The sequence below is a fragment of the Erpetoichthys calabaricus genome, chromosome 2, assembly GCF_900747795.2.
Source record: "Erpetoichthys calabaricus chromosome 2, fErpCal1.3, whole genome shotgun sequence".
Classification (NCBI taxonomy): Eukaryota; Metazoa; Chordata; class Cladistia; order Polypteriformes; family Polypteridae; genus Erpetoichthys; species Erpetoichthys calabaricus.
The window spans coordinates 132,296,046-132,307,482 of NC_041395.2; the positions used below are offsets into that span (position 1 = coordinate 132,296,046).

General features: G+C 33.8%; 2 protein-coding genes across 2 annotated transcripts; both read left to right on the forward strand.

Annotated features, from left to right (window-relative positions):
* The first annotated feature begins 1,319 nt into the window (after positions 1-1,319).
* Positions 1,320-3,999, forward strand: LOC127526631 (vomeronasal type-2 receptor 1-like). Its single transcript, XM_051922546.1, has 4 exons — positions 1,320-1,522; positions 1,961-2,252; positions 3,602-3,813; positions 3,933-3,999. The coding sequence occupies exons 1-4, from the start codon at positions 1,320-1,322 to the stop codon at positions 3,997-3,999; spliced, it is 774 nt and encodes a 257-aa protein (XP_051778506.1).
* On the forward strand, positions 3,917-10,306 carry LOC127526833 (extracellular calcium-sensing receptor-like). Its single transcript, XM_051923779.1, has 4 exons — positions 3,917-4,396; positions 4,480-4,707; positions 4,908-5,031; positions 9,182-10,306. The coding sequence occupies exons 1-4, from the start codon at positions 4,022-4,024 to the stop codon at positions 10,093-10,095; spliced, it is 1,641 nt and encodes a 546-aa protein (XP_051779739.1). The 5' UTR covers positions 3,917-4,021; the 3' UTR covers positions 10,096-10,306.
* The last annotated feature ends 1,131 nt before the right edge of the window (positions 10,307-11,437 follow it).

An 11,437-nucleotide genomic window follows, 5' to 3' on the forward strand; every position in this document is an offset into this window, starting at 1 on the left:
TCAAAAGTTGTCAAAGACAGAGGAGTCTAGCTTATGTCTTGAACAGGGGTTTAACAACTGCAGTCTAATGATGAGTATAGTTAACTCATCAAGTATTACATCAGAGAGGTCTTCAAAAAGACAGTTTGGATTAGGTCAAAGACATAAGTGGAGAGTTTAAATTAAAAAATTATTCCACAACGCTCAAGTAGACCAATTTTAGTAAAGGAATTTAATTTGTTAAATAGAGAATGCCGGGGGTTCAACAGAAAAACTTTAAGGGATATATTATATTACACCTAATATAATGTATTTTGTGGTTAGAAAATACATCAAAAGCCTCACAGGTTTTGCTAGAAATTTCCAGGAGATATTACATTGAATGAGCTGTATTTAAAAGATGAAAAACTCTTGGATTTCTAGCATTAACATGTATAATGTAAATGCTAGGGCACCTTTGTTATTCCTTTCTAAAATAATATATAATTTCAAATTCTATATAAAATGATACAGCTTTTTATATAATAATAATAATAATATATATTTATTTATATGGCACTTTTCCCATTTACAAGGGGCTTATACAGTTGTGACCAAAGCAACATAAAATAGGAACATATATTTTGTGTGGACTCCTAATGGTGTGTGTCTTCCAATCACTCATTTTCTAATTCATCTTTATCAATTAACAACCCATACTCTCTAAAACGTAAAAGATACACATGCCAAACAACACCATTAACATTATCTGAACTTGGAATGACTAATGTTGAAAATGAAATCAATGTGCCATAAACCAGAACAATAAGATATTAAAGTACCAGAAGAAAAACCAGGGGGACACAATATACTAAAATCAACACTGTGGAGCAAAAACAGTAACAGAGTAAATAACTGCATCATCATGCCACTCTGTTTTTTATCAAATGTTTATTAAAACAGACAACAACAAACAACAGTAAAGAAACAAATGTCATAAATAGTTATAAAACACAAATTTAAAAAATGCATTTACATGTTATTGGATATGGCCTTCAGATAGCTTTGATGTTATTTTGTATAGTTATTTCAGTCCACAGGTAAATACATTTTACTCACATCTGTAGCACTTTTTTAATATCTCCCAAGTGTGTTGCTTTCTACTTGCTATGATTAATTGTAGAGTATCTCTTACTCAGATGATAAATAACACAGGAATGCGTGACTGATTTTTCCATACAAGAAGGAAACTCAAATGACCAGTAGTCTCTGGAGAATAAATGTTTAGATGATAGCAAACATTATAAAAGCACTTTATGGGAATTTCATACAGAATAAGAGACATATTGTACATTTTTAAAATGATAGCTGTGACACTAGTACTGCTTGCAGTCTTTGTAAAAGCTGAAGATACTATTTGCAAAATGCTGCAAACCCAACCAGATGAACCTCTCTTTGCAAAAGATGGTGACATCATAATTGGAGGAATTTTTTCTTTTCATAACAGCATAGCAGATGAGAAACCTATGTTTAAGGAAATGCCTGGGCCCTACAAATGTAAAGAGTAAGTGTCAATTCCAGTACTCATTAGAACTTTAAATAATTACCAAAAGAACATTTTTTATAATTCAGGTATTTATATTATAGCACAATTGACTTTATTTCTTAATGTTAAAGTGTAAAGAGATTTTCTAGTACAACTAGGTTTATGCATTTAACTGTCATATGCATCTCATACTTGAGCATTCGATTAAAGCAACAGTTTATGTGGATATATTTTAGTACCATTGTAATTTCTCAAGCTCAGATAAAAACATCCATGCACTTATAGTACATACTGTGCTATGGTGTTAACAGTTTTCAATGATGTGCGGCTTTTTCTGTAAAAGTCAGTGTTGTGTAGGTATATAAACAATTTTAATGTTCTATTTCTATGCATTTTGTGTTGGGATTGTTTGAGAATCCATAAATTCTAAGTATACCTTTTCTGTTTCATTCACAGTTTTAATATTAAAGAATTTCTCTTTGCCAAAACAATGGCTTTTGCTGCTGAAGAAATTAACAACAATTCAAATATTCTTCCTGGAATTTCTATGGGTTATAAAATATATGATGACTGCAGTTCAGTTCCTTTAGCAATGAAAGCAGCAATGGCTTTAGTAAATGGCCTAGAAAAGTCAGTAACCAATTTTTCATGCACTAAACCTTCAAACTTTTATGCAATTATAGGAATGTCTGATTCAACGCCAACCATAGCAGTTACAACATCTATTAGATCGTACCATATACCAGTGGTAAGTCATGCATGATATATACATTTATACAGTTATTTATAGTGATACTAGCTGATCAGTCCAGCTTTGTGTAGAAAAGTTTTAAAATGTATATTACATGAGGAAAATAAATAAAATGCATTTCTGACACATATGTCCTCCTCAGCATGGAAGAAATAAATGTATCTTTTAGTATTATTTAACTTCTAGTTGAATTAAAAGTAAATTTAGAGAAATAGCAATTTAGTAGCAAACAACAAGTCATAGAACAGTAATAATTATCTCAATAGTTAAGTAGTAATAGACACTGCTGAGAAACAAATGAGGGTCAAGTGGCACACATACCCTCCCGCCCCCTCAGCAGCAATCCTGGCAGATCCCCAAAAAGTGTCTGCTCTCACTCCAGCTGTCTCAAAATATTTTTGTTACTCCAGTCCAAGCACTAATCATGTCACAAATTGGTCATTTGCTTCCTTATTATTTGTCCTAGGAAAAAATGTAATATGCTCTTTTCTGTTCATCATAAAAGAGGGAACGGATTTATGATACAATTAACTTTGAGCGGCAAAAGTAACACTCCTAAATATTTTTAAATTCCCAATAAGTATAGTGATCAACCTAATCACCTGAAATTGCCGTTGTTTTGTTACGCAATTGTTTCAAATTTTTTCGAAGCAAAAATCATGTCAATATCTTGTTGTGTTCTGGAGATACTAAGATTAATTGGCACAAAGGTCCAGCAAAAATAGCAACTTTTAGTAAGATTGTCTCAGTTTTTAATTATTTTCTATATATATATATGGTATATAATATAAAATAAGACAAATTCTAAATAAATAAAGTGACATTCCTTCTGAGCAATGTCAATAAGGCACACTATTGTCTTCAGCTGATAATGGTTAACTTTTAGGGAGGTTGTCTCAGCTTTATTTTTTTCTAGAGGTTAATACATAGAAAACCTCAGATTGTTCTAATCTGAAATAGGTACACTGATATTCATATCAGACTCTAACAGGAAGACAGACAGAAATTCAATTGTATATGTATAGATATAGTATAGTTATATGAGTAAAGTATATTCATTTTAATAATGACATTACCAAATAGATATGTAATATTCCAAAAAAATGTAAAACAATTAATAAAATTAATCCAATTCTTTTCAACTGTATTTTAAATTATACACATTGTATTCATATTCTGCCATTTGGGTCAGTCTTCTGAAATTATCTGGGGATTGTATTAAAATCAAAATCATCAATCTTTGTATAATTATATGTTACACATTCTATGAGATATAATTTTTTGTCAGTAAAACCTATCATCCTTTTAATATTTTCTCTTAATCTCTTTGACCTAATTTTGACCAGATAAGTTACTATTCCACATGTGCATGTCTCAGCAAGAAACTGGACTTTCCAACTTTCTTCAGAACTATCCCAAGTGACTATCACCAAAGCAAAGCCCTGGCACAGCTTGTAAAGCACTTTGGATGGACTTGGCTTGGAGCATTAAGCAGTGACAATGACTATGGCAAAGCTGGAATAGCAGCATTCATAGAAGCTGTTCAGAAAGAAGGCTTGTGTGTGGAATACGCTCATTCAATTTATAGAAACAGCCCAAGAGAAAAAGTCCTTACTCTTGTGGATATTATAAAAAAGGCTTCCTCCAAAGTAATTGTTGTTTTTGCCATATTCTCAGATTTAGAAGATCTGATAAAAGAGCTTTTCCTTCAGAATGTCACCAGCCTTCAGTGGATAGGAAGTGAAGGTTGGATTTCAAGTGAGTACATGGCAACAAAGGAGAATTACAGTGTTCTTAAGGGAGCACTTGGACTTGCAATCAGTAATGTCATAATACCATCATTGCCAGATTATTTGAACGATATACGTCCATCTGAAATTCCTAAGAGTATTGATTTAAACATGTCTTGGGTAAGTGCCTTTAACTGCAGCTTAGAAACTGAAGTCTTACGCAATATCTCATGTATAGAAGCACCAAGACAGATAAGCAAGCAATACACTGATGTTCCTGACGTCAGAATTGCCAACAATGTATACAAAGCAGTCTATGCAATTGCACACTCTCTGCATAGTCTCTTTGAATGTCAGTATAATTTAACAAATGATACATGCAGTGATAAAAGCAAAGTTGAACCTTGGCAGGTAAGAGAGTTTGGTTAAAATGACTTAACATTTGTAACTAATTAAAACACATGTGTTAAAGTACATTTTTTATTCTTTGCAAGGTGTTGGAAAAATTGAAAAAAGTTAATTATACCACAAGTTATGGAGAGAATGTGTACTTTGATGAAAATGGAGATCCAGTAGCAAAATATGATCTTATAAACTGGCAGAAGAGTGAGGAAGGGGCTATAAAATTTGTCACTGTTGGTCTCTATGATTCCTCCTTACCAGTGGGAAAGCAGTTCTTCATGAATAATGTTAGCATCATGTGGAGAGATGGGTATAACAAGGTTGGGTAAAAATATATTTTTGCAGTCTTTTTGCAGAGCTTTTTGTTATTTTTACCATAAATTTATTTTTATATAAAAAATATTTGGTTTATCTAATGTGTGTTTTTGCACAATATGACATCATTATGAAACTAGTGATTTCTAATGCTTTGACATGTCCATATTCTTTTCTAAATGCTGTAATTGTTTTTATTGTGTAGGTGCCTAAATCTGTCTGCAGTGAGAGCTGTCAGCCAGGCACACGTAAGGCTGTGCAAAAGGGTAAACCTATATGTTGCTTTGACTGCCTAATATGCGGTGAAGGAGAAATCAGCAACACGACAGGTACAGACTATTGTGACTTTGTATGACAACTAAGTAACTTTATTACAATGTAATGACTATGAACTGAAAGTCTTCTATAGGCTTTATAAAATTTTGAGTGGTCTTATGTAGATACCTCAAAAGTTTATGAACTGACAAATGGCTTCTTTACAGTTTCCATAGACAATTCTGTATAAGTACATTTTTCTTTTTTTGCTGGAATATGCTATAAATACAAAAGGCTGCAGTATTAGGAAGCTTTAACTTTGCATTATACTGGCATCACTATATGGCAACCCTCTTACACAGACCCGGATTTGCGTTTTCATCGCCCCTAGGCAATATTCTTCTGGCCCCCCTTTTTTATTATTTATTACTATAAAAATGAAATTTAAGAGAAATCACATTACTTAAAAAAAAAATTTTTTTGTCTAAATTGTGGCGCCCTGAGGCAATGGCCTAGGTTGGCCTCTTTGTAAATCCAGCCCTGCTCTTACACTTTACATACAGCAAAGGCAACTTTTAGCTTCCTTGAGAATTGTAATGCTAGCAAATATAAGATCTTTGTCTTATAAAACAACAAGCATAAATTTTAACTGCCCAGACTGAATAGAACATTGGTTTTTGATGTATATGATTCTCCAAATTTAAAATTTAAAATGGCATAATTTTACAAACTATAATGCTCAGACCACAATATATTTTTTATTTTTATTACAATGTATTTCTTTCCAAACTTATGAATGTAATATAAGGGCAGAGTGGACAAAGTGACAGTAGCCAGGTTTCCATCCAAGGAGTTTTTGCGAAAAAATATTTAGCGCTTCAAATTTTTTTACCGATATAGCTGATGGAAATGCTAATTATCGATAAAATGTTGTACATGTCGACATAATATTTTTCCATTTAACTTTAGCGCATAAATTCCATATCGATACTTCAGATGTCGCAAAAACTACATTGGAAACAGTTTTTGTTGGAAAAAAGGGCTTTAACGCAAATAAATGTGTCACATTTTCATCACGTGCAATCAAAACGAGAATGGCGGAGCGGTTCGCATGGTCTGATGAAGAGTTTTTTTTTTGATTAAACGTCGTTATTTTGTATTAATTCAAATTTCAGTTTTAATTAAAAACCTTAAGGGAAGCAGGTTAATTCAGTTGTTATCGCACTGTGAAGGGATGTTGAAAGGTAGGCTCATCTGTACAGATCCGATGCTGCAAACACAGCTGCATCATGGGCACTTCCAGGAGTGCCAACGCAAATGTCTCGTATCATGCACCTGTCATCAACAAGGGCCTGGAGAACAATAGATGGCCACCCTTTGCGATTAATGTAATCGCGGTAGCCTTCCGTCGGGGGAAGAATAGGCACATGCGTGCCATCCAGCGCACCGTAAATCTGTGGCACAAGATGCACCAAGGAATTGCGGTATGCAATTTCATTGGCCTCCACTACAGTCAGAAGTCTGATATAACGCCGCATTAATTTTTCTTTAATAGCGGTGCACACAGCATATACACATCGATGGACGGTAGTTTTACTAACCCCGAAAGTTTCTCCAACTACTCTGTACTCGGCGCAGGTTGCCAGCTTGTAAAGGGCGATGGCAATCCGCTTTTGGGTTGGAACCGGTGGTCGGTGGCAACCTGTGATGGGCGCAACATCAGGACTGATGAATCCACACAACATCTCAAACGTCGGCCATGTCATTATAAAATGTTGCAGCCAGAGATTTTCTGTTACGTGTCTCTCCACCACCTCCTCCCAGAAGGTCTTATTCCGTCGTCTCTCCCATACCCGTGGGTTTCGTCGCACTGGGGTACTTTCTTCGAGCTCTAAGGCTATCAGACAAGCAACTGCTTCATATTGCTGTCGTCTTCGGATATTATGTACAATTCCAATTATTTGTGAAACTGAAATAACAGTAAGCTGGCAAATTTCAAAAAACTGTCTGAATAATCTCTCCATTTCTTTGTTTCTTTGTTTAGTGGAGGGGGTGTAACGTGGAAAACAAAAGGTAGATAATTTGCGACATACACAAAATTATGTATGGAAACGGCTCAAGGGCAGATTTTTTTCGCGATACAACAAAAGTTATGCGACAGTTCGTTTTGGGGGGGATGACGTCATCACGCACACCATTTTATCGATAAAAAGCCAGTTTGATGGAAATAGGCTGGAGACAGCAAATTTCGCACATTTTTTTTTACGTATATTCTGTTTGTCGATAACAAAACGTCGCAAAAAACTGGATGGAAACTTAGTGAATGAGGAATGCAGACCCTTTTCCCAAAGGTGCATCATTTTTCTGTGAGTTAACATTTTAGAAATACATGACAAAACGTGATCATATGAAAAGGCAGATTGACTGAAATATTAGAGTGACTGTAATTTAAATTGAGGTATGAAACACTGATGCTGGTAATGAAACACTTCATTTTTCAATGCTACTTACATCTAAAATATTAAGTATTTCAAAGAAAGGGAACGCAATTCCGTCTCTAATGCATGTTACAATGATTTTTATATCTGAATGTAGAAAAAAAAAATTTAATCTTTTCCTCTGTCTTCTAAAGCTAGAGTCCTAGGATTTCCTGATTATTTTCACAACAAAATAAGTGCTGATTTTAATAAAAAAGGTAAAAAGCCACACCAAGGAAACATATTCTGTGCAAATATCTGGAGGACCAAAAGAAGTGTCATTAGATATGAGCCCATCTTACATATTTATCTAAAAAAAAAAAACCATGTTATGCTATTTAAAGATATAGATAATTTTGAAATGTGGTTATGAAATTATTATACAATACAGGACAAAGGCAACTACTATAAAGGTGTGGTGGGACTATGCCACTAATCGGATCTCCCTTATTATGGCGCATGTGCTGTTTGTGCTATTTTAATTTTTTGCATGATTTTTCTGAAACATTTACCTGATTAGTCGCATATTTGGTGTCATTGCCAGTTGTATAAGAATGTACATTTTGGTTTGTTAAAATGTTCAGTCTTACCTTTATATTGGTAAATAAGTTTCTTGCCCATTACAAACAGCACAAATCATTTTTGTCAAATAAGGAGGATCAAAATATTTCTTAAAAGGCTTGGCATAACAGAAAAGAATAGTTTCTGACACTTCTACCAAATTAATCTATAATTGCTTAGGGTTATAACAAAAATTAACAAGTGACACTTAGTTTTTAAATCAGTTTTTCAATGTCATCGAAAGGGCAAAACAAGACCAGGAGTAAATGCATAATTATTCAGTATATCAAAACAAAACAACAAGTTAAGAATACTTTTGTTAGTTGATAGCATGAAGAATTACAGTGAAGCATCATTTCCTTATTTCACACAGACATCAGAGAATATTTTATCTATAAAGTACAATAAATATTTTTAGTTATTGTAGTTTACTATTCTAATTGTCTTTGATCACCACTAATGGCTGTTGCCTCTTTCTTCAAACACTGGCATAATTACACAACAGACTCATTTTGAGAATGACACAATGATTATGCTGCAAGGTGAGAGCAACTGCTTTTGGTAAATTAATAGTTTCTGCTCCATGTTAAAGAAAAATTAATCTTTCTGCTCTTTTCAGTTGAAGGCAGAAAGTATTTGTGTTCTTGTTTTATGTGCCCAAATGTTGCCCAAATTCACACATTATTATCCTGATAAACGCAGTTTCTACTTACTATATAATCATTTATTGTCAGGTAAATTTCCAGCCTGTGAGTGAATATGTAATTGTGCATTTGTATGATCTGTATTAGACTGGCATATTTTCCTGTACTGGTTTTCATGTTAATACTTTAGAATAAGGGATACTTATAATGCATATTGCTGTCATTCACTACTATGTAAGAAAACCTTAACAAAGGCTTTGTTTGTGTTATTTAGCAATAAGTAACTAACTGGTTCAATAAAGCCATTAGGCTCTTATTGTAAAGTCTTACAGTTATTAACATTGCACTTTTTACTGTAGCTTTAGTTATGACTCAGTAATATTCGGCCAGAAAAAAATGAGTTCTGGAAAAGGAAAGATTAATTCCCTGGTAGTCCTTTTAACTACTCTAACTACTGTAGTGCATATATGTGTAACTATATATACTCTCTCTATATACTCTATATATTTATAATAATATATATGCTACATTTTATCTTTCAGATTCAATATTTTGTCTGAAGTGTCAACTGGAATATAAATCCAATGAACAAAGAGACCAGTGCATTCTAAAGGATATTGAATTTTTAACATTTGGAGAAATCATGGGAATACTATTGGTCATATTATCAATTTTAGGGACTATGGTAACATTAACTGTTGCTACTGTGTTTTTTAAATATAGACAGACTCCAGTCGTGAAAGCAAATAATTCTGAGCTGAGCTTCCTCCTACTTTTCTCTTTGACTTTTTGTTTTCTTTGTTCTCTCACTTTTATTGGTGAACCCTCTGATTGGTCGTGTATGTTACGACATACAGCTTTTGGCATCACATTTGTTCTTTGCATCTCTTGCATTCTAGGGAAAACACTGGTTGTACTGATGGCATTTAGAGCTACACTCCCTGGCAACAACATCATGAAACTTTTTGGTCCCAGACAACAACGTTTTAGCGTGTTTTCTTTAACAGCAATTCAAATCTTGATTTGTGCCTTATGGTTAATACTATCACCACCCTTTCCTATAAAAAACATGCAGCACTACAATGACAAGATCATTCTAGAATGTGACTTAGGTTCCGCAGTGACTTTTTATAGTGTTTTGGGATATATTGGCTTTCTGTCTATCATGTGCTTTATTTTGGCCTTTTTGGCTCGAAAATTGCCGGATAATTTTAATGAAGCTAAATTTATCACATTCAGCATGTTAATATTTTGTGCAGTTTGGCTTGCATTCATTCCTGCTTACATCAGCTCACCAGGTAAATATACTGTGGCTGTGGAAATTTTTGCTATTGTAGCTTCCAGCTTTGGTTTGCTTTTCTGTATTTTTGCCCCAAAATGCTACATTATATTGTTAAAACCAGAAAAAAATACAAAAAAATTTTTGTTGGGGAAAAATCAACCAAAGGCATGTTGAATTACAATTTATTTTAACTGCATTTCAGTTTGTTATTATTCTCTTAGTGAACCAAGGGTAAATTTAAGTTCCCCTAACATTGAACTCATCAATAATTTTTATGGCTAATTAAGCAGCAATAAAATGCAATTTACAAGAGTTTTTGGTGTGTTTTAAAATATGTATGAAACTTGTATTGTTTTGTGTATTTTATTTTGTCTTAGACCATATGAAGATGCTAGGATATTTTATAAACAGGAGTATTTGGATACCTTTTTGGGTCTGGCCCAATTTTTCAGTTTTCATGCAGTAGAAATCAGAAATATTATACATAAAAATATATAAAAGATACGTAAAAGTTAAATATATAAGTTTTGAATACACATTGGAAGGACTGAATACACAATGGGAGGTCTGAAAACCGAAAGTACACCTTATGAGAGGGATTTAGGAGTCGTAGTGGTCTCGACACTATCAACTGCCAGTGTTCAGAAGCCATTAAGAAGGCAAACAGAATATTAGGTTATATAGCACGATCTGTGGAGTACAAGCCCAAGGAGGTTCTGCTCAACCTTTATAATGCACTGGTGAGGCCTCATCTGGAGTGCTGTGTCCAGTTTTGGTCTCCAGGCTACAAAAAGGACATAGCAGCACTGGAACAATTCCAAGGAAGAGCAACTAGGCTGATTCCAGGGCTACAGGGGATGAATTATGATGAGAGATTTAAACACCTGAGCCTTTTCAGTTTAAGCAAAGAAGATTAAGAGGAGTAGTGCAGGTTCCGGATCAAGACTGAACTGTAATCATATTTTAAAATGTGTTAAAAAACACTGGGACACAGTTGGAAACTTGTTTTCGGTACATTTTGCACAAACATTAGGAAATTTTTCATTACCCTGACAGACATAGATACATGGAATAAGCTACCAAGTAATGTGGTAGACAGTAGGACTTTATGGACTTTCAAATCTGGTATTTTAGAAGAATTAAGTGGATAGGACTGGCACAATTTGTTAGGCTGAATGGCCTGTTCACTGCTCTACTGTTCGTTACACTACTATTGCTACTGTAATGTTAGAAGGCAAGCCATAGGCTTAGCTGAAATGGACTGGGAAATTACACTTTTTCTAGGGGTAAACTAAGGAAGGAATCATGAAGAAAGGCTTGAGTCAAAATACTGAAAAAACAAGAAGAAATTGATTGTCAAAATATAAATGAATAAATAAAGTAGGAAACAAAACTTAAATTTGAAAATTTAAAGCTGAAGTGGTTCTTACACTGTATTAATATCCTTTATCTTTCCATACTCAAACATTAGTTTTTATGAAGTGAATTCAAAGCTTGGACACTGAGAATAGGGGTT